This window comes from Budorcas taxicolor, chromosome 25 (assembly GCF_023091745.1).
Source record: "Budorcas taxicolor isolate Tak-1 chromosome 25, Takin1.1, whole genome shotgun sequence".
NCBI classification, from domain to species: Eukaryota; Metazoa; Chordata; class Mammalia; order Artiodactyla; family Bovidae; genus Budorcas; species Budorcas taxicolor.
This window is the reverse complement of record NC_068934.1, coordinates 40,586,943-40,610,365: the sequence shown is the minus strand read 5'-3', so window position 1 is coordinate 40,610,365 and position 23,423 is coordinate 40,586,943. Positions and strand designations below refer to the sequence as shown.

The window sequence follows — 23,423 nt, the reverse complement described above, 5'->3', positions numbered from 1 at the left end:
GCCGGCGGCGCGGGGGGGCGGGGCCTGGGGCCGAGAGCGGTTCGCGCGCTTCGGGCCTAGTCCAGACTCGCCGCCGCCGCCGCCATATTCCCGGTAACGGGGGCGCGCGGCCGGGGCCGGCTGGGCCGGAAGAGGGTTTGGGGACGGCGCTGAGGCGGGGAGGGGGTCGGTTGAGTTTGGGACAGTCGGAGTTGGCGGGCGGCGGGAGGCGCGGGCCTTTGAGGGAGGGGGCCGAGGGCGTCGGGCCGGGTCTGTGGGGAGGGAGCGGGGCGGGCCTAGCCGGGGGCGAGGACTAAGGCCTGGGTGGGGAGCGGAGGTGGCTGGAGCTCCGGGAGCCGCAGGGACTTCTAGCCCGGACTGCTTGGGGCCTCGGCAGGTGCGGCGGGCTGGGCCTTGCGGGCTTCGCCGCGGTCGTTCTTCGCAGCGCCATCCGAGGGCCCGTAGGAGCAGAGGCCTGGACTTTCTCGTCGCGCCACGGGCAGCTGCGGCGCAGCTCCGGTCGGGCCCGAGGGTGATGGGCAGCGAGCCCCGCGAGCCCCGGTGGCCTGGGAGAGCGAGGGGCGGCGCGAGGCCGGGGGCGGGGCGGAGCGGGTGGGGCCGAGCTCGGACTGCCGGGATGCTGCGTCTCTGGAGACGGGAGGTTGGCAGCCAGTGCCCTCCTTCCAGCCCGGGACCCTTATGCTTTGTAACTCTTGCTTCTTTCTGGATACCGCAGTGGCATCTTTCTTGCTTTGTCCGTTCTCCGGGCGCGAGATCTTCCTTCCGAAGCCATGTCAGAAGGAGTTGACTTGATTGATATATACGCTGACGAGGAATTCAATCAGGTGAGGAGTCCTCGGGAGCAGTGGGATTTTCCTGTACCGGCCGAGGAATCTCTTGCAGCAAACTTGCAGGGGTCCCAAGCTCTGTCAGTGGTAGAAGATTTGCTCGGCCTGAACACACGTCTGTCAGATCTAAAATCTTCCCTCTAGCGCAGACTTTCAAGACTTAACGCCTATTCCGCTTTATGTCAACTAAAGCCTCCAGGCTTAATTTTAAAAGCTTTGATTTAAGAGCAAATAAAAATTAGGTTTAATAGAGTGGTTTATCAACCTGTGGAACTTGATTCTCCAGTAAGCCAAAGTTGAACGTCAGTTTGCTGGAAGACTGCTACTGCTAAGTCGCTTCAGTCTTGTCCAACTCTGTGCGGGCCCCATAGACGGCAGCCCACCAGGCTCCCCCGTCCCTGGGATTCTCCAGGCAAGAACACTGGAGTGGGTTGCCATTTCTTTCTCCAATGCATGAAAGTGGAAAGTGAAAGTGAAGTCGCTCAGTCGTGTCAGACTCGTAGGGACCCCATGTACTGCAGCCTACCAGGCTCCTTCATCCATGGGATTTTCCAGCAAGAGTGCTGGAGTGGGGTGCCATCGCCTTCTCCGACTAGCCACGTTTAAAAATCAGAATTAGGTGTTCTGTAGCATTCATGAAGACAGTGTTGATATGTGTTCCTTTGAGAGTCTCTCAAATTGCAGCTGGAGAAACGTAGTACCCCTTCGCTTCAAAAGGCAGTGCAAGTATGAAAGATAACTTTAACATTTAATGTCAGTTGTTTTCCAGTTGTTTTCAGCCTTCCTTGTTTCAGAAGTAGCTTGACTCTGGTCTTAAGAAGTCCATAGGCTTTTTAATGTTAGCTTTTTAGTAGTAACTTTTATTGATGATGTAATTGGTGGGAGGAGGTAAAGGTATTGGACAAACCACTTCAGAAGCAGATAGAGACCCACTCACGTACTCTGAGTTCAGTTTGTTGATCTCTTTATAATATGTCAAGAAAATTATACAGTGATCTCCCTTGAAACAATCATCTCATATACAGGTCAATTCAGAAAAGATCTCAAGAATGTTCAGAAGTCTGTACTTAAAACTTAATATCCTGCCTGGATTATTTTCAGCACTATTCTACTTGAGTAACCTGGTTTTTCCCATTTTCATCTTTCAATGGCTATATGTAAGGGCCTATAAAGAGGATTTAAAAAACAAAACCAGGCTAGAGAAGGAAAGCGGAGAAGGCAATGACAACCCACTCCAGTACTCTTGCCTGGAAAATCCCATGGATGGAGGAGCCTGGTAGGCTGCAGTCCATGGGGTCACTAAGAGTCGGACACGACTGTGCAACTTCACTTTCACTTTTCACTTTCATGCATTGGAGAAGGAAATGGCAACCACTCCAGTGTTCTTGCCTAGAGAATCCTAGGGATGGGGGAGCCTGGCTGGCTGCTGCCTATGGGGTCGCACAGAATCAGATACGACTGCAGTGACTTAGCAGCAGCAGCAGAGAAGGAAAGTGCTCTGGACCCTCATTTAAAAAAAAAAAAAACTTTTTATTTTGTACTGTGGTATAGCCTGTTAACAATGTTGTGATAGAGAAGGGACTCAGCCACACATGTATCTATTCTCTGCCAAACTTCACTCATATTCAGGCTGCCATAAAACATTGAGCAGAGTTCCATGTGCTATACAGTATGGACCCTGACTTTGATGTGAAGCAGCAGACGAGGTTTATATATGCCATTATGTGCCATTTCTTTCACTTGGCAAAAGTTGATCATTTTCCCATGTCTTCTCAGGCAAACTGCAGTCGTCTACATGTGGCTGCTGATTAACTTAAATACATGAAAATCTTTCTTTAAATTTCAAATAAGTCAATTATTTATGGATAAAAAGAAAGACTTAGTATATTTAGTTACCATTTGCTTTCCTGAATTTTTCATATTACTTTGAATCAAGACTCTTACTACTTTTTATGTTATTCTTTTAAATATAAGATAGCAAGAAAAAAGTCTCCTTTAATTCTTTTTTATTACTAATTTTAAAAACTTCGTTTCCCCTTAATTTCATTATCTGTGGGTTGACGACAGTGCTGCTGCTGATTCACTCTGGGAAATGGGTAGAACAGGGTCCTTGACCACAGATCTAGCCACATGTGGTCTGAGAAGTGAGATTTCATAATTTCTTAAGCAGTATTGCTTGTCGGTCATAGACAAGACAGGTCTCATCCACTGAGTTGTTGGTCTCAACAATTTGATCTCTGGTCTCCTCAGTTAAACAGGACTTTGTGTGTGTGAAATCAAGTAGATATTTGCACCGAAATGACAATTTGGTACTTGGTTAAGTTGAAGAAAGTATAGATTTTAAATGTCTTATGTCGTGGGGAACGTCAGGAAAGGGTGCTTTTTCCCCTCACAAATGAGTTAATTTTTAGCAAAGCTGGTTTTAGTAGAATTTGGAAGCTTTGGAGAAGTGGTAAAAGCTCTGTTTGACTGGGATTGTAGAAGTAAGCTTAGATTGAAGGCCAACAGTACAGATTGTGTTTTAGAATGTTATAGGAATGTTACTAATTCACCCCAACTTACCCCTGCACAAGAACCTTGTCATGTGTACTTTGCTCCCCAGGGAGCAAAGCACTCTTCCTAGATGGAACCCTGTGGTGCTGACTCCAGATATGTTACATATGTGCTACAAAAGCATCTTTTGCAGAGCCACTTCACTTGTGTTACAGAGGGAACCTCGGAGTTCATAGGGTCTCTCTTGGGCTGAGGAGAACAACTCGGAAAGTGACTGAAAGCTGCCATCCCTGCTGAGTGTTTCATCTCTTTTCTGTTTCTCGTGCTGAGACGGGTGCTTTGCACAGTATGCTCAGTTTCCTCAGCAAATAGTTACTGAGCTACTTCTGTTTGCTAGGCATCGTATTAGAACTAGTGAGATAAAAGGGGAAAGATGGATTTGTGTGCTCAAGAGGTTCTATTCCTGGTGGTCGACAGCAACGGACCGTGATAGGGAAGAAGAGTAAGGTGAGAATTGTGGACATAGTAATCACAAAGCCAAAAAGCATTGAGCTTTGGTTACAGTTATAAGAAAATTAACTCACATAGGTTGCTTTGAGAAAAAGCTTTATTACTGTGTCTTCCCTGGTGGCTCAAACAGTAAAGAATCTGCCTGCAATGCAGGAGGCCTGGGTTCGATCCCTGGGTCAGAAGATCTCCTGGAGAAGGGAATGGAAACCCACTCTAGTATTCTTGCCTGGAGAATTCCATGCACAGAGGAGCCTGACCAGCTGGAGTTCATGGTGTCACAAAAGAGTCGGACACGACTGAGTGACTAACGCTTTAGATAACAGGAAAGGGCTGGCAAGTAGGAACATTGAGCATTCAGGTCGGGAAGTTCTTATCTAAATTCAAACATCATGCAAGTTCTCTTTTGTAAACCAAGAAGCTTCCTGAGACAATCACAGCTATTCCTCTGCTATAAAATGCAGACTTCTCCCTGGTATTAATTTAGTATTAAATACATCTTTTCTAATCTCCTTGAAATGAAATCCTTAACATCAATGCCTGTAAAATACTGTATTTTTCACTTAATTTGTAGAATTAGATTTTGCTTTTACTGCATAAATCATCAGCTCATTTGGTAATCAGAAAAACCTCAGGTCCTTACCTATTTTCCTGTCTTAGCCCCTTGATGTTGCTAGGAGATTTAGATGCAAATACAACTTGATACATTATTTCTTCAGTGGAATCCTCAATAGGTCTGCCTTACTCATCAGAACAGTTCCTACAGAATTCTTTGAACTGAGGTTCTATGGCCCAGAGAGACCATTTGAATCTTGTGACACTTTTACATTCCTTGAATCCTTTTGTATTTCTTTAAGTGGTAAAATAATCCATACACCAGAGTCTTCTGGGATAGAGACTGTCATATTCTCTAAGGAACCCCTGAAAGAGTAGATTGTTCACTGAGGCTTACGGTATGGGAGATTTCCTGGTGATACCGTTGATCTCTGAGCTGCCCATGTCTGCATGTTCACGACTCAGTTATCAGCAATAGTCTTTGTATTAAAACGTTTCAACATGCATCTCTGAATCACAGATGCTTCGTGGAAAGAATGCCAGTTTGGTTCCACTGACCATACAAGATCGTGAGTTTCCTTGTTTAAGTTCCATTTCACAATCCTTGATTAATTAAAGAAAAAAGAAAAGTTACCCTGGTTTGAAGTAGTGTTGTTTTAGGATTAGAGCACTGAAGAGGATCAGGTGGTTTTTAGGTCTTTTCTACACCTTGAACCGTAAGAGCAAATCGTATGTAGTGCATGAATAAATAAATGATTTGTCTAGAGTTAGGATTGTTTGAGACTTAGACTGTCAGATATTTTACACACAAAATATTGAGTTACTAGCTGTGACTTTCTTCACCTGTTAAATTCATTATCCACCCTATACTCTGCAGTGTTAGCAGCTCCCCATCATACTCATCCTTTTTTATGCAAGGTCCTTATTTATAGATTTGACTACCTAAGATAGTCTTCTTGTGCTTATTTACCTCCTTGATTCTTTTTCATGCTCTTTTCTCTTTCTGAGATTTTTTACAAGGTTCAAACTCTTCTCCTTTGGGCTTCTTAGAGTATTGGTAACATTTGAAGTTATTTACATTATCTTGCTATGTATGTTCTTCCCTTTTACTTCAGATAAACTGAGAAACTATAAGATTGTTTCCCTAAATTTTCTGGTGGTATGTAGGTCTAAGAATGTGTTTTGTAGTGACTCCTCTAGTTGCACTCCAGAATCGGGAATTCTTGTGATGGGTTTGAAGGGAGAAAGTTACTGGAGCTTCCGCACCTGAGGTGCATTAGGGGAAATGATTCACCTTCAAGGAGCTAAGGAAGTTGCCAAATCAGGTTCTTTTTTTATTTCCTTTGTATAGATCTTTCTTTATTCCCATTTTTAAAAGACAGCAATGACATGAATGAGCGATAGTGTCCCTAAAACACTCCAATATCTCCTTGTATCTGTTTTTTGGCAGTTTCATCTTTAGCACTGTTTGGATGTTTTAGACTGTTACCTGGGGGTGAAAAAAGAACAACTTGTCTTAAAATAGGACAGCTTGTCCTTAAAATAAAAAGATCCTCTCTAAGATAATAACACTAAAAACTCTGAAACATTAAGTTCCCTTAATAGTATTTTTTATGATTTTAGGAGTTTTGATATGTGTTAGCTTGGTCTGCTATAATACTAAAAATGTGGTGACTTATAAACAACAAATTTATTTCTCAGTTCCAGAGGCTGAAAGACTGAGATCAGGTTTGTGTTCTGGTGAGCAGCCTCTTCCAGTTGCAGCCTCTGCCAGCTTGTAGCCTCACATGATGGAGAGCAGAGCAAGCAAGCTCTTAATTCTTACAAGGGCACTAATACATTTCATAGGCTCCACCCTCAAGACCTCATCTCATTTTAATTACCTCTCTAAAGCCCCACCTCCTAATACCATCACGTTGGGGAACAGTGTTTCAGTGTGGGTGGGTGTGCTCAGTCGTTTCTGACTCTTTGTGACCCTGTGGACTCCTCTGTTCATGGGACTCTCTAGGCAAGAATACTGGAGTGGGTTGCCATGCCATTCTCCAGGGGATCTTCCTGGCCCAGGGATTGAACCTGTCTGTGTCTTCTGCGTTGGCAGGTAGATTCTTTACCCCTGTGCCACCTTGAAAGGGGGAAACCCTTCAAGGAGGTGTGTTGCAGGGTTGGTGGGGGGGGGGGGGGTCACATTCAATCTATAACAGTAATATATAACACAGACAAAAAGTGTATCTCACCTATCTTCCAGAATGCATGTTCATATTCTAAATGGTTAGTATAATACAGCTTATGATAAGGGTGCTTGTTCTGTTTGCTGAGCTTTATGTTTTAGAGAACTTGGACGGCTTTTGTATATCATTAGATATCTCTGGTATTGTTCAGAGATGTTTCTTATATAAATGTCATGGTGATGTGTTGGATCTGCACGTCATGCACTAGAACGTATAAAGGAAAAACCCCAATTATTCACCTCCTTTTTATTTTATTAGAAAGATGGTATTATATACTGTGAGCTTTAGAGCATTATTAAGTAGAATAGTAAGTTTTGTGTAACTCTTGATTTTGGAAGTAGTGTAAGATGTTGAAAATTTCATTGGTATAAATGTGGTCTTGGGAAGCTGGCTTACTTGATAGCAATAGCAGATGTCTTTCTGTGCATTCTCGCTGTGCTGTGCTTAGTCTCTCAGTCATGTCTGACTCTTTGCAGCCCCATGGACTGCAGTCCAACAGGCTCTCCTGTCCTTGGGGATTCTCTAGGCAAGAATACTGGAGTGGGTTGCCGTGCCCTCCCCCAGGGGATCTTCCCAACCCAGGGATTGGGCCCAGCTCTCCCACGTGTTGCAGCTGGATTCTTTACCGACCGAGCCACCAGGGGAGCCCTGTGCATTCTTAGTGTGCTTGCTTAATTGTCATGTACATTTTGAGTCTCACAGTTGATTACAGCTAGAAACACTACAGACTTCTAACAGGGTCTTAAGAGAAACACCTACATAAACCCAATTTTTAAAATTGTTTTACATGGGGAAATTTTTATATGTTTTACAAAGTATTTGACTGTGGATTGTAAGTAAATTAGAGTAAAACAGAATGAACAAAATGAAAGGTTTTCAAACCCACCTTTGCCAACGCCCCGTCTCTTAGGACCCAGAGTTCAACAACACAGATCAGATTGACCTGTATGATGACGTGTTGACAGCCACTTCACAACCTTCAGATGACAGAAGCAGCAGCACTGAGCCACCTCCTCCTGTTCGCCAGGAGCCATCTCCCAAGCCCAATAACAAGACCCCTGCAATTCTGTACACCTACAGTGGCCTGCGCAATAGGCGAGCTGCTGTCTATGTGGGCAGTTTCTCCTGGGTGAGCATGGGTAACCAAAAAGGCTTGGGTGGGCTGGAGGGAGAGCACTGGGAGGTGATGGCATTTTCAGAAACCACTGTTGCACTGTTTTGTGCTCTGATGGGGTTGGATTTCTTTTTCCTGGGATCAGGTTGGATTGATCTCTGAAAGAGAACTATCCTGAGGACGTACTGGTGCCGAAGAAAGCAATGATTAAGTGGGTAGTTGCTTTTTCTGCCATCTTGTTACCGCCCCTGACCCTGGGGCTTTATGTCTACCAGGGTCATCTGTGGGATGAGATTTCAGAGTGAACACCTTGAACTCTTGGTGGTCATTAGATGGTCCTGTGATAATGATGGGTGAGAGGGAGCAAAGACCTTGATAGCTGTAGTACACTCGGGGTAGGTGGTGATTGTTGTTCTGCAAAAGTTATTGTGTGACATGTTTTGGGGCTGGTGATGGGAGGTGGTTTTTTCCAAGTTAAGAATTGTATATACTGAGGGGGAAGTTGTTGACAGTGATCAACGCTGCCTGTCAGATCTCCAACTAAAAGCTGCTAGTAATCAGTGTTTGAACTGATGATCCACATGGCAGTCAGAGTTAAAATAGGTTTTAATTTTCTTAGTCTCAGATACGGGGATTGGGGCAGAGGTGGGTGGTTTGCAGTTCTGTCTGGGTGAGGACAATATTAAAACCTGCTCTCGTTGACATCCTGATGGCCTTCTGGGTTTCCTTTGGGGGGTCATGGTTATGACTAGACTCCTAGGTTTGGGGGAAGGGTTTGGGACATTCTGGGGGAGGGGGTATAGTTCTTGACATTTCTTCCTTTTCCATCTTGCCGGCCCCAGTGGACCACAGACCAGCAGCTGATCCAGGTTATTCGCTCTATAGGAGTCTATGATGTGGTGGAGTTGAAATTTGCAGAGAATCGAGCAAATGGCCAGTCCAAAGGGTGAGGTCTGGATTTAAGAAGCCCCTTTTAGTTTGTAACCATTGGGATAACAGATCTGTACTGTTATTTTGGCCCTGTAATTTAATCCCTCCCACCCTGGCCCAGTTTACTGCCTTGGTTTTGACAAACCACCTTAGAATGGGGACCTCCCTGCGAGGTAGGAGAACATCCATCCATTGAAGGGCAAAGAAAGCTGGTTTCTAATTTGAAATAAATAGGAACATTTTAGGCCGACACTTTTTGTTGTTGATAGTTTTGTATGTATAATATGAGCAGGGTATCCTTTGCTTTACCAAAAGCGGAAGAGAGTTTCTGTGTTTCTCTCTTGATTGTCTAGTAGATCTCACACGTTTTTAATTTTTCTTCCTCAAGGTATGCTGAGGTGGTGGTAGCCTCTGAAAACTCTGTCCACAAATTGTTGGAACTTCTGCCAGGAAAAGTTCTTAATGGAGAAAAAGTGGATGTGAGGCCGGCCACCCGGCAGAACCTGTCACAGTTTGAGGCACAGGCTCGGAAACGTGAGTGCGTCCGAGTCCCAAGAGGGGGTACGTGGAGACCATCTGTATGAAGGGGGTGTATTTTGTGGGTTTGTTTTCTGTGCTGTAGGCTTGGTCTGCATTGTGGAGGAGTTTGAGGGAGGGTGGTGATGATTATGGGTGGCAGCATGGCAGTAGGTGAGCTAAAAATGAGACTTATGTGCCAGGAGTCAGGTAGTTCAGATTATACATTTCTGCTGGCTAACTCATTATGTGACCTTGGGCAGGTCACTTTACTGTTTAGGGCCTACTTCCCCATTTGAACTGGACATGGTGTATAAAGTTCCTGTCACCTCTGAATTATGTGTTTTCTATTTAAAAAATCAGTATATAGCAAATGGACTGACTGACTTGTAAGACATGTCTATCAAATACTAAGCAACCACAGTAAAATACAAATATAGTACATAAAGATGGCTGTAATCTTGTTATACATTGGAAGGTACTCTTTAATGAATCGACAAAAGAAATGGTGGAGAGTAAAAATTTAACAGTGTTTCTCCAGCATTGACCAGGGCGCTTGGGTACCCTCTGATTACCTGCTATTTTAGTTCGCTTGGCAAGTGTTTCCCATTAGTAGAGGATGTTGCATCGTGCCACATTAGCCTGATGATGGTATGCCTTAAGCTCACGTTACTCCCTTTGTTCTGACCCCGTTCTCACCAAGCCATCTTCTGATACTAATTTGGTTTCCCAACTAGGGTCTCCTGCTGGGAAGAGAATGCACTGACCAGGTGACACGAGTATTCCAGTCTGCTTGGCAGTTGTATTTCTCATTGTAAATTAAAAAATTGGCATTCTGGTTTAAGAATCAGTCTCTTGTGAATTTGAATAGTGTGAATCAGTCTCCTAGGGTCTAGTCACCCCTGGGCCACTGTTAAAATCAGTGTCTGAACCTGTGAAACCTGGGAACCAGCTTTGGATTGTCATGACCTCACAAGGTGCAGCTACCTGGCAAGGCCCTGCCTGAAACAGCCAACTGCCATTACTTGCCTTTTACTACAATGAGGGTGATGGCAAAGTTTTGTTACCTACTTTCTGTAACTGCTTAAGTCCTTTTCTCAAAATAGTGCCTTGTGTTGATTGCGTAGTCTACTGGGACCTTGGATAGATTGATTGAAGGTGGAAATATGGTCACTTAACTCTTGCATAGGAATAACTATGTTCTTATAACTAGATTGAGAGCCTAGATGGAAGTGTTGTGAACTCTTATTGCTCTGTGTTAGAAGACACAACTTTTCTTCCTTGATAACATGAATTTTCAGAGTCCATTCTGTTTCAGAGTCTTTGTTTGATTCTGCCCTCTTCTGACTTTCGTAAGATGTATAATTTTACATTTCTGTTGAACACCTAATTGTCCTAATACCACTGGGCTGTTTACTCCTGGGTTTTACCTTTCTTTGCTGGATTGAATTGTTTTCCTGCTCTGTCATGTTGATACAGTTGGACCCTGTTAATTCACTCAGTACAGCTGGTTGACATAGTCTGCTTAAAAATGGTTGCTACTCTTGGGACTTGTAGCCATAGCTACCAAAAAACACCCTTGCTGATGTAGGAACGGTAGCTGGGAAGGGAGCTAACTTTCAGGGGGTTACACTTGTAGTGTTCTTTCTTCTGTTTGAGAGAACTCAGAGAAGAAGCAAGTTGCCATGTGTGTGAGACATGAAAAGCCCGAAGATGCTGTGGGAGGCCCTGGTGATACACTGCATTAGAGAGACCAGGGTGGTTGCCAAAGGGATTGATTCCACTTAATGCTTTCATCAGGAGCTAGGGTTTACTAACAAGTTTTTGTTGAAGGAGCACTCTTCTTTTCGCCTCTTCACACTTGTCTCCTAATGGCATCTTTTTACATCCAAGACTCCCAAGTCCATGTGATCACATTCTTCTGTTGGATTTCACATCAACCAGGCTTAGAGTAGACTGTTAAATTGGAAAAAGGGAACAAGTTTAACCCAAGTGACTCGACAGTATCAGAGCCATGTTTCCAGCAGTATGCAGACATGTTTTGAGTCCATTTTGCACAATGACATACCACTGAACCATGATCATGTTCCTAGAAGGCTACCCTCTGGGGTAGAGGGTTTGGACTGTTGAAATATAGTAGGAATTTCCCAGATTTCAGACATATTTTTGTACCAAGCTTTTGCAAGGAGTCCCTGATGTCAGCTGTGTGCCATCTGCTCATTCTATGGGCTGATCTTATATGATCCCTGGTAGCTCAGAAGGTAAAGCATCTGCCTACAATGTGGGAGACCCGGGTTTGATCCCTGGGTCGGGAAGATCCCCTGGAGCAGGAAGTGGCAACTTACTCTAGTATTCTTGCCTGGAAAATCCCATGGAGTGAGGAGCCTGGTAGACTACAATCCATGGGGTCGCAAAGAGTCAGACATGACTGAGCGACTTCACTTTCACTTTCTTGGCCTATCTCCCACTTTCTTTCATTTAACTTCTAATCTTCCACTTTTTGTTGTGTGTCTCTTCCTTATCCCAATTACCAGTTTCGGTACTTGGATGGAAGAAGTGTTGTCCATGCCCTGCCTGTCCCTCCTTTCCTGCAAATTTACTGGCCAAAGTGACAAGGCAAAGAGAACATTTCAAATATATAGCAGGATAGAAAAGGTTAGCTGCTACAAGCCCAAGGAAAGAGTCCCTGAACTCCTACCAGAGAAAATGAGATTTTTAATCTGCTTGAATTCAGCTAAACAGTAATGAACATATTTCAACACTGTCATTTTTCTTGTGGGTTATTAAGAACCTTCTGCATTTAAAAATAGAAAACAAATTTAAGGATAATTTAAATGTGAAGCACTGAGAGTTCTAGATAAAGAGAATTCTTTAGCACACAGAATTTAGGGTGGTACTGCTTCCTGCGTTTATGTCTGAACTAGGCTGCCTCTAACCTTTCTGAGGCAGTAGATGATTTTACTTTCTTCCTCAGCCACCTGTCACCTTCCTTAGTGTGGTGTCAGATGACTCTTGCTGACGGATGAACTTGTCCCATGGTTATGTTTAAGACTTGGGCAGTAACAGTAATTCTTTTTTCTTCGTAGGAATACCTCCACGGGCCCACTCCCGAGATTCTAGTGATTCTGCTGATGGACGGGCCACACCCTCTGAGAACCTTGTGCCCTCATCTGCCCGTGTGGATAAGCCCCCCAGTGTGCTGCCCTACTTTAATCGCCCTCCTTCAGCCCTTCCCCTGATGGGTCTGCCCCCACCCCCTATTCCACCCCCACCACCTCTCTCCTCAAGCTTTGGGGTCCCTCCTCCTCCTCCTGGCATCCACTACCAGCATCTCATGCCCCCTCCTCCTCGATTACCTCCTCATCTGGCTGTACCCCCCCCTGGGGCCATCCCACCTGCCCTTCACCTCAATCCAGCCTTCTTCCCCCCACCAAATGCCACAGTGGGGCCTCCACCAGATACTTACATGAAGGCCTCAGCACCCTATAACCACCATGGCAGGTAAGGACTATCTTGTTCCTTTTAAATCTGAGCCAGGCATAGCAGGGTAGACAGTGTGTTAAGTTTATTTTCTTCTCCCCAAGGAAGTAAGTGAGCACTGAACTATTATTGTCTTTTTCCCTTGTGGAAATTCTGTTGTCATAGTATTGAGTCCTGGGAAATAGTTAACTATGCGTTAGAGACTGTTTTTATTTGGTATTTTGTTTGCATCTTAACCTCTCACCCAAACTGTGTCCTTTGTATCCCTTTTTCAGGTGGTTGATTAAGTTGAGTGCTCTGAGTCACTGTTGTGAGTGCTATGAGTGCCTAGCACTATGTGGTCGTGCCAGAATTATAAAAGTATAGCACATAGATCCTGTCTTTGAAGAGAACATGAACATATAAAACATGTGAACAGGCTTAGAATCGTTTAAGACAGCCTACAGGAGAGTGTAACATAGTACTCTAGAGGATGGTAAGATAACGCTCGGTGTGCGCAGTCAGGAGTGATGTTGTCTCTGTATTTCTGTGTGCAGCCGAGATTCGGGCCCTCCGCCCTCTACAGTGAGTGAAGCAGAATTTGAAGACATCATGAAGCGGAACAGAGCAATTTCCAGCAGTGCCATTTCCAAAGCTGTATCTGGAGCCAGTGCAGGTAACTCATCCTTAGCTTTGCTGCCTTCTGCTTACTTTCAGTTTTGTCATTTCCATTGGTAAGAAATCCAAGATAAAATTGGAGCACTGGTACATTTTGCAAATCAATAATAACCTGGTTTTGGGCTTTTGGGGAGCTTCACTGAGACTGTTTATTTAGCCTGTATCTAGACCTGCCCCATGAAAACCAACTTAATGTGTAGAATATAAATAACTAATACTATCTCATTGTGGTGTTTCCTGCCTCCTGGAAATCTTGATCTCAGTGGTTGATCACTGGGTCTAGTGTCTGTGTATACCTTGAGGTTTTAGAACTGATGATGATGGTTGATATGGAATCTGATTATATTTGAGGATCAAGGCAGAGCTGACGGCTTCCATGTAGCCTGACCTAGAAAGAGACAAATCTACTGGGTGTCATCTTAAGGCATGATACACCCTTACAGCTAACTTTTGCCCTGTTGTCAGTATTAAGTGGGCAGAACCAGAAACCATGTTTTTGAGAGCTGAGAAAACAGAATCTTTGGTTCCTAAGAGAAGAGAATATAGAGAGTTTCCTGGTTCTGATCCACGTTTCACATTATAACACTGATCATACTCATTTTCTTCCTGTGAGTTTCCCACATGAATGTAGATATAGATTGTCATATCTAAGAAATAACTGTTTTCGTCCATTTTCTGTAATTTCTTATCTTTACTATGAAATCTGAATGCAGAGTAAAGACAGAAAGCATGTATATATTCTCTCTGTTTTCCACTGGAAATCTTCATTGACATCTGAGTAAATCTCTTAAGTTAAAAAGTTATGTATGCTCATTGTAGCAAATCAGATACATAGTGTAAAGAAAAACAGTCATTGTTCTCCACCAGTTCCTTCACATTGAGATGATCAGTAACTGAACCTCTGTCTCCTCCCTTTGTTTTGTTCTCATTTCAGTCATTCAAACCACAGATATTTATTTATTTTAAATATAAATTTATTTATTTTAATTGGAGGTTAATTACTTTATAATATTGTATTGGTTTTGCCATACATCAACATGAGTCCGCCACAGGTATACACGTGTTCCCCATCCTGAACCCCCTTCCCTCCTCCCTCCCCATACCATCCCTCTGGGTCGTCCCAGTGCCCCAGCCCCAAGCATCCAGTATCATGCATCGAACCTGGACTGGCGATTCCACAGATATTTATTGACTGCCTACAAAACAGGCAAAAATTCCCTCCCTTGGGTGAGCCAGAATCCCAGCATTCCTTGGCCTCCACAGAATTGCAGCTCCTCCACAGTCTGTTTTGTTCTTTACTACCCTGCACGAGGAAGCTGCTGGTCCTGTCACTGGGCCCCTGCCTGGTTTCATGCTTTCCTTGCATTATCTTGTCCTTAAGGCTCTTGCAGTGCAGGAAAGCTTTAGTTAGGAAATGTGCAGGTACCCACCCCGACCACTATCGGTGAGTCTGAGTATTGCTCAGATGGTGAAGGAGCTAGTTCTTCATGGCAGCATAATTTAAAATGTGTGTTTGTGTGTGTATGCACACAATATAACATGTTTTAACTATATGTTACTTCTGTGCATATACATGTTTGGTTATAGATTACAAATAATTCAGACAACTATGCAGTGTTAATAAACGGAAGACTTCTGTACAAGAACTGTCAGTAAGACTACCATGCATCTGAAGTTTCTGTCCTTCAGATTTTTTTTTTGCATATAGCATCATATATATATAATTTTGATATGGAATACTGTTTTACAGCTTTTTAACAATATTCTAATCATCTATTATATCAGCTAATACATAACATTTATTGAGCCCTTACTGTGTGTCTGGCACTGTGCTTAAGTGCTTTACATGGATTGCTTTGTTTATATCCAGATGACATTATGCTTTTTAACAACTATGTAATATTCTGTAGAACCAATGTTCCTTAATTTATATAGTCAGACCCTATTGAAGGAACTTTTAAGTTATTTGTGATTCTTTAATACAACAAATGATGCTAAAACAAACATTGCTTAAATTATATACTTGTGAGCAGAAGTTGAAAATTTTTAGAATTGCTAGGTCAAAAAGTGTGCACATTATTTATTATAATGGGTGTTGTCAAATAGCCTGCAGACAATGACATGCCAGTTTATACATCCATGAGCAGTATCTGAGAGCATCTGTCTGATTCCAGACCATTGGAATATCATTTCAATACAGTTTTGTACTTGCCGCTTCTGCCTCATCCACTATACTGTGGTTCTGTGGGACAGCTAGTTACTCTTGGTTTGTGTCCTCCTGAGTTCTCCTTTTCATCAGTTTCCTGCCTCTGCTTATCGTTGGTCCTTTCCATCCACCCCCTGTCAGGGGATTACAGTGACGCGATTGAGACACTGCTCACAGCCATTGCTGTTATCAAACAGTCCCGGGTCGCCAATGATGAGCGTTGCCGTGTCCTCATCTCCTCTCTTAAGGACTGTCTTCATGGCATTGAAGCCAAGTCTTACAGTGTGGGTGCCAGCGGGAGCTCATCCAGGTGAGTTGATAATTGCTCCAGTGGCGGCCAGCCCTGAGCAGCATTTTTCCAGGGGTTAGCAGGGGAAGGAAAGGAACACAGGTATCTGGCAAGGACCTGGCTAAAAGAGCAGACCTAGCCTTCATGCCTTTAAGGGGGAGAAATTGATCAAATGTTTACATTAATAAATGTTGTAATGTCTGAAATCTGTGTTGGGTGAGGCAGTGGGCTTATTTAGGAAGAAAGACCAATGTAGTTAAGAACGTGGGCTTTGGAGCCATACATTCTTGGATTTGAATTCTGCTCCTAACTATCTGTGTGACCTTGAGTGTGAAAGTTACTCAACTTTTGAGGCCTTATTTTTCTCATTTTTAGAAAGAGGACAGTGATAGTACTTACCTTACAGATCTGTTGTAAAGATTAAGTAAAATAAAGCATGTGAAGCTCTTAGCACTGTGCCTGATACATTAATAAGTCTCAACAAATTTGTTCTTACTTTTCTTTAAAAGACTAGTCCTTAAAGAGCTAATATCCTCAGACAGTGGGCCCATGATAGAGTAATAGAAGAGTGGCTTAACAAATAGTAGGAGACACTAAAACACCAGGTTCTTGGAAAAAATGGGGTAGGTCTTCTGAGTGAGTCTGAAACTAGTCTTTCTAATAGGAAAAGACATCGGTCCCGAGAGAGGTCACCAAGCCGGTCCCGGGAAAGCAGCAGGAGGCACCGGGACCTGCTTCATAATGAAGATCGGCACGATGACTACTTCCAAGAAAGGAGCCGAGAGCATGAGCGACACCGGGACAGAGAGCGGGACCGGCACCACTGAGAGAGGTGGGACAGGGCCCCACCGCTGGCGTGCTGATGGTTTCTTATGAAAGAGAAAGTATTGATAGTAAAGGTTTCTCTCCCTCCTTTTAAAGCAGGTAAAGGGGATGGGAGGACTTCCGATTTACGTAACCAGAAACTCAGGAGGGCAGATTTTCTGCTTGTTTGTGAGGTGTCTCACCTTGAAATGGACCTGAGATTAAGCTATTTTTGTTTGTTTTTTGACTGCTTTTACTTGACATGGTATAATGACTAAGAACATAGTGTCTGCAGGTTACACATCCCATCTCCTCCAGCCATATTACTTTCTGTTCTTCATTTGTGAGTGAAAATAATAAAAACAACTCTCTCATTGGATTGCTGAGTATTCAGTGAGCTAATTCCATATAGAGCATTTAGCTGTCATAGTATCTGTCACATAGTAAGTTCTCAATAAATGATAGCTTTTGCTACTGTTACTGTTATGTTTTATTTTTTGCCATGCCAGGTGTGGGATCTTAGTTCCCTGACCAGAGTTTGAACCTGTGCACCCTGCATTGGCAGTGCAGTGTTAACCACTGGACCGCCAGGGAAGTCCCTCACTGTTGTTATTTTAACCCCACCAAACTTTCAAATGAAAAAATCAGGGAAATTGGCCAAGACAGAGAAAAGTAAGACCATTGCCTACTTGTAAGTTTTCAAGGTGCAACATTAATAATTTTTTAGAATTAATATCTTATTTAAAAGATTTTGAAAATCAGGATACTTTGGTTAGAAAGGAGAAAGCAGATCTGAAAAAAAAATTATCTTTAAAGCTTTAGAGACCATGTGGAGGATACTTCAATGGCAGGATATGTTTTGGAAAAACTCATTGACAGCATTTTTTTTTTTTTTTTTAATCAAAGCAAAAGCCAGGAGGGTTGGGGGCAGGGAACTAAATATGTTAACTCAAGTAACTGAAAAGTTGAGGTAGGCTTGGCTGGATTGAGGAACCTTAGCTCATTATTTTCATTCTCAGACAGGCTCCAGGTTACATCCCACCAGCTTGGCAATCCCAACTGAAACCAAACTTCCAACAAAGATTGTTTCTGGTACATAAGCAAGCAGGAGCAGTTGTTGCCTCTGTTTCTTTGGAGATCTTTAAAAGTAGTCTAGACTCTGGTGGGGATGGTCTGTTTGTGGTTCCTGAAGGCTGTTGCGTGAACCAGGTGATACTCTGGGGTCTCTTGTCAATTTTGTAGTTTCACATCAAGTAGATTAGGAAAATGTTCTTGGTTTTAACCAATTTGGTTGGTCTGAAGTAATGGTAATTGAGGAGGGTGAAGAGTTGGAGTAGTTCTATTGTGTGTTTTTGGGGTGGATTCATGGGGGACTGGATGAAGAAGGGGAAAGAAGCCCTTCCTCTTCTGTGAGTGCCTGTTGTTCACAAGCAGTGGCTAGACTACAAACTATTGCCTAATGATAACCTACCAAACTACTGAGAAAGGAGTCTTGTTCTGTTCAGCTGTTGCCCTCTAGTTTGTGGTTGGACATTGTCTGCCATTAACCTAAGCGGAGGGATTTCTCTGGTCGTCCAGTGGCTGGGACTCTGCTCCCAATGCAGGGGTCCCAGGTTTCATCCCTGGTCAGGGACCTGGATCCCTCAGTTGCATACTGCTACTGAGACCCAACACAACCAAATAAATAAATGTTTTGTTTTTAAAAAAAAAAACAAAAAACTTAAGCAGAGTTGTAGTTGGGAATTCTTTTTGTCTTTTCTGTAGAGAGCAGATATATGAGGAAATGAAGTTAACCAACATTTTTTACCTGCCTCCCTTCTCTGTTCTCGTTTATTCCAAAGTCTTGGAGTACTTGATATTAATGGAAATCTAAGATACCCCTCAGAAAATCAGCAGTTAGGCTGTGGGTTCTAGATACTTCTTTCTAGATTTGGCACTAGGTTGAGTTTTGAGAAGTGCCCATATATCTTCCAGAAAAGCAGGCTTCAAGAGAGGTGGAGCCCACAGACAGCTTTGGCCTAATTCTGTCTTGAGGTGGGCAGGAGGGTGGGTTGAGCGGTCCTTTGATTGAGCTCTTCCCTCCTGTCGCAGCAGCAGCACCTCAGTCTTGCTGGAGCTAGCACAGTTGCCAGTGTTGCTTGGAGGTTCAGTGTCAGTCACCACCCTCCCCAATCCCTGCAGCCCACCGCGTGTGTCCTTTGCAGCTAGCTAGGATGAGAGTGACCAGGGAGGTGTTACTTGGTATGTGCGAAGCATGGGGCCACACTCAGCTTCATAGTTGGAATGTGTAACTGCACATCACTGTTCTTGGTGCCTTTGCTCGTCTGACAGCCTTTGATAGAGAAATTGTGAGATCCACTGATGATTTGAATTTTGGGGGTTGAACATCTGAACCTGAAACTTTAAAAGCTGTCATCTTGTTTCGTTTTATCCACCTGTAAAATGGGAGTTTTCTTCCATTATGGGATGGTTCAATTTGGATATCTGAAAAATCCTGTAACCCAGCAGCTCCCAGAAAACAGTCATTTGGCTGGTGCAGGCCTATAACAGATGAGGAAAATTAACTCTTGAGATAGGTTTTCTAGTTCCCCAGTTTTCCTAGTCATCCTTTAGATATGTTGGTTATTCCATCTGGATAATTAGTCTCATTTATATTAAGAACTTCCAAGCTGTGTGTACAAAACCTTTTAGTTATTAAAAAAAATAGTATTTATACTATATGGACAGGTGTTCCTGAGAGCAAAGGGTATGTTCCATCTAGAGGCAACAAAAATCAGCAACCTTTTTTTTGTCTACCCTTCCTCAGGATGGCCTCAACCTCTGAGGCTTAAATCTGATTGACCCCCCTTTGGCCTCAATCTATTCAAACTTTACCACCAAAATGGAGCCATAACCTCTAAGAAGTGGGTGCTATTCAGTTGACCCTTGAGCAGTGTAGGGGTTAGGGGAACCAACCTCTGTGTAGTTGAAAATTCAAGTATAACTTTACAATCAGCCCTCCCATTTCTGTCGTTTCTCATCCACAGATTTCAACCAACCTCACACTGTATAGTACTGTAGTATGAATTTATTGAAAAAAGTCTCCATGTATGTGGACCAGTGCAGTTCTAACCTGTATTTTTCAAGGGTCAACTGTAGTTTACTTCTGGTGCACTAGTTGTCCTCTGAGTCTTGTTTTGTAGGAGCAGTTCCCACATCACATCTCTTTTGTGGTATATGTGTGTATGCTTTGGAGTGTGAGAATATCCTTAGGCAGTCTGTGGCGCTGACTTTTTGTAGTTGTTTTAAGACATTATCCTGCTTGATGTATGTTTATTCTCACTTCATTGCTATCCTCCTGATCCAGTGAAAACTGAGCGTTCTGTTCAGTTTTGGTCTAATAACAAAGATTCGGAAATCCATATGATAAGAAATTGAGAAGACACTGAGGGCTTTCATTTCTCGTATAGAAATTGAGGAAGATGCCTTGCATACATAGATGTTTAGAGAAGCCAGAGGCCATTACAGAGTCTGAGGACCCCAGGCTGAAATAGTGCCATTCAGAGTGTAGAAGGATCAGGTAGCTTACAAGTGTATTTTTTCTTTGGCTAGCCCCTCCATGTTACGTAAGTGCACGCACTAAAGTTGAGCCTTTATGTATAGGCCATGTTGCCAGCTTGGGCACTAGTTTAAATCTTCAGCCCAAATTTCACTCCCCCTTTTCCTTTTCACCATCAGTTCTATCTTACATGGTAAGACTGCCAGGCCACCCCTGCAGGTTGGTGTTACAGCATTGGAACAAGGGCTGTGTACTGGGGACCTAAAGATTGGTCAAGATGTGCACGGGGTGCAGCAGTGCTGTACTGCTGAGCAGCTCTTAACTGTGCCTTTAGTTTTCTTGGATGATGACTACTGATTGTTTTCTTTGATTTCCCTGCTCTAGAGGCTTTCTGTTCTGGCCAGATCACTCCTGATTGGTGTTAGAGTGCTTCTTGGTCCCTCCCCAACAGCTGTCATCTGAGGGAAGACTTAAAATCTCTTGAGTTTTAGTACAGCTTAGAATATCTCTGGCTGTGTGTGTATATCTATGTGTATGTAGTACAGCTTAGAACATCTCTGGCTGTATGTGCATATCTGTGTGTATGTAGTACAGCTTAGAACATCTCTGGCTGTAGCTGTATATCTATGTGTATGCTTCTTTAAAAGGAGAAAAGTTTAGTTTTTCCTGTGTAAGTGCATGCTCCCCACTGGGGCCTCTTAGGTATTCGGGGGTTAATGGATTTGGTTATGTACACGCTTGTTTTCTTACCACTGTACCTCCCATTTCCAGATTTTTTCCCCTTTCCCTTAAGGTAAGCTATGACTCGCTCAGAATAGATTTTCTGAAATAGTGTTTAAACTCACCATGCTCCCTTACAGCAACTTTTCTTGAAACGTAGCAGTTTCCATACTTTTCCTGCCAAAGTCCCCTTTCCAGTCAGACTGCTTTGATTCCTCATTTCGTTGTCAGTGTTCTTCCCTCTAACCTTAAAGTAAGATGTACTCTTTTTTCCTGTATTCTTTTCCAGCCATGCCCTCACTACTCACAGTGCCAGACATTCCCAGACAATTCTGTTTTTTACTTTCCCCCGTGTGCATTCTGTCTGCATCCCCTACTTCATACGTTTTAACTTTAGAAAATGCCACTATAATTTATTATAAGCCCTTGTTAATCAGAAAGTAACCTCTAACTTGTGCTTTCTTTCTTCCCTTCCGATGTTCTCATTACAGGAGTCTGGTTGGAAGCTAATGTTTTTTTAATGGACTTGCATCTCCTCACCTTGATCAGGACTAAAGGACGGAGGCCGCTCCACCCCTTCCCCTTCCTCCAAGCCCCTAACCCCTCCAGACACCCAGGGAATACCCTCTACCCTACAGGATTGAAGATTGCCTGGCAGCCCTCCCAGTCCCACTCCTTTCTGCCAGGGTAAAGAACCTAAAGACTCCATGTGGTTGGGAGGGTGGAAGACAGGAAGAGACCATGTCCAGGTCCCTGGTCTCCATAGAGAATGGTGCTTTGTCCAAGGAAACGCATTGAGTTTCTGATTCTCCAGGAGCAGTTCACTGGTGAGGTTGATGGGAAGAATCCTTCCCAAAGAAAAGGGATCCTCCCTGTGGGATCTAGGAGAGTGACTGGGTGTGCCAAATATGCCCAGGGTCCTGCCCTCAGCACTAGGTTTGATGGGGCCAAGAGGGTCCAAACCCCTTGCTAACATACCACTTTGTTTAACTCCTTTACCTTCCCCGCCCTTTGAGGAGGGACCATGGGAACAGAAACTACTTGCTGGAAAGCTCCTGTTCTTGCTTTTCCCTCTTACATATTGACGGTTTGTTTCCCTAACCTCCCGGAGGGCTCAAACCCTTCTAACTCCCTGCTGCCCAGCCTCCTCAGTGGACCTGCCCCTCCTAAGCCGAGAAGGGCCATGAGGTTGCTGTCTGCTGGGGGATCTGGCGGAGCCATTAACCACCCTCTACTGCTTCTTGCTTGGTTGCCTGTTGCAATAACCAGCTCCATCCACTAGATGTTCCCTTTCCCTGGGGCTTTTCCATTTCACATGTGGAGCCCTTCCCCCAAGAAGGCGGCTTCCTTGTTTTAGAGGAAGGTACTGCCATTGGGAGTTGGGGATGTCGGACCTCAGCAGTGAAGAACCCTCGTGAAGTACTAGGAATGGGGAAGGAGGCAAGTTGGGCAGGATATGGCCTACTTCCATAGGCTTTTCTTTTTTCAGGTTCGATGTGAGCATGGGCTTGCATCCTCCAGGTACATACTTTTACTTATTGTGGGATAACCTGGCACTAGTAAGTAAAGTCACAAAAATTTGGTATTTTTTCACCTTTTGACTTAATAGCTCCCCTCGCTCTGCCTGGAGGTACTTGCTGCCTCTGATAAGGAGCAAGGAAGAAGTGGAGCCTGACTTGAATGAGCTCAGCTCAGAATTCTAAGGACCACCACTCTGGGGGCCATTTTCTACACAGGCAAATGGAATTGCTTTTCCCATAACATCCAAATTGTGATGTGGTTGCTGCTGACAGAAGCAGCAGCAACAGGGTCCTGCAATACCTATGGGGCGACGGATGCTACTTCTACTTGCATCTGTAAGGGCATGTGACATCTAACAGGAGACGTGGCATGTGAGATGTAGGGTCACTGGAGACCCTTCTGGCTCAGAGCGGAGAGACTGAGTTGGACCGAACCCTTCCTCTGTTCCCTGCACGTTTCTGACACAGCCCTCAATCAGTCACTAAGGGAGTCCCCCCAGGGTTGGAGAGGCACATTCCCTTGGGACAGAGGCTACCGGTTGTAGCTTTTTATCCCCTGTCCCCCAACCCCATCCCCGCCTCCACTTCAGAATATGGCACCCCGCCCAGCCAGCCAAGTGTTAAGTGATGTGCTTATCCTCAAGAGCAGCTCCGGGTGTCTTTTTAATGTAGAGAAAACCAAGTAAGGTGACAGTTTACGGCGAAGGAAATATATATAGAATACCAGAAAAGCCGTTTACCCGGAGAATTTTTTTTCTCCCTATATTTTGTTTTGTTTTTACTCAATGACACAATTTTTAGTTTTATTTCCTGATAGCAAAAGGAAAGAAACCCAACCCTCAAAAAGGCCATGGCCCCGTCCCCCTGTTGTTGGTGATTTGTTTGTCTTTCTGATAGGTTGAAAATTGTGTAATAAACTTGATGACACTGTCAATCTTTTATACTGCATTGTATTTTTTTTCCTTTTGTAACAAAATATTTTTAAATAATAAATGGGGTGTGCGCTGTTTCACGGATTCCGCATTGCATAGATTTGTTG

At 43.7% G+C, this 23,423-nt stretch overlaps 1 protein-coding gene across 5 annotated transcripts; it reads left to right on the top strand.

The window, feature by feature from the left end:
- Window positions 1-25: 25 nt before the first annotated feature.
- On the top strand, window positions 26-23,336 carry CPSF7 (cleavage and polyadenylation specific factor 7). 5 transcript variants are annotated; one of them, XM_052661926.1, is made up of 11 exons: window positions 26-93; window positions 716-824; window positions 7,521-7,739; window positions 8,567-8,670; window positions 9,043-9,215; window positions 12,257-12,364; window positions 12,614-12,671; window positions 13,187-13,305; window positions 15,655-15,823; window positions 16,467-16,634; window positions 21,356-23,336. In XM_052661926.1, exons 2-10 carry the CDS (start codon window positions 771-773, stop codon window positions 16,627-16,629), a joined length of 1,167 nt encoding a protein of 388 aa, XP_052517886.1. In that variant the 5' UTR covers window positions 26-93; window positions 716-770; the 3' UTR covers window positions 16,630-16,634; window positions 21,356-23,336. The 5 variants fall into 5 exon arrangements, with proteins under 5 accessions (XP_052517886.1, XP_052517885.1, XP_052517884.1 ...); XM_052661925.1 differs by having other exon boundaries at window positions 12,257-12,412; XM_052661924.1 differs by having other exon boundaries at window positions 9,043-9,188; window positions 12,257-12,671.
- Window positions 23,337-23,423: the final 87 nt, after the last annotated feature.

Bases quoted from the DNA above. Each gene is read 5' to 3' on its own strand.
- CPSF7 (XM_052661922.1), top strand. From the start codon at position 771: ATGTCAGAAGGAGTTGACTTGATTGATATATACGCTGACGAGGAATTC. The intron at 7,740-8,566 runs GTGAGCATGGGT...TGCCGGCCCCAG, and splicing joins ATGTGGGCAGTTTCTCCTGG to TGGACCACAGACCAGCAGCT. The intron at 13,306-15,654 runs GTAACTCATCCT...ACCCCCTGTCAG, and splicing joins TGTATCTGGAGCCAGTGCAG to GGGATTACAGTGACGCGATT.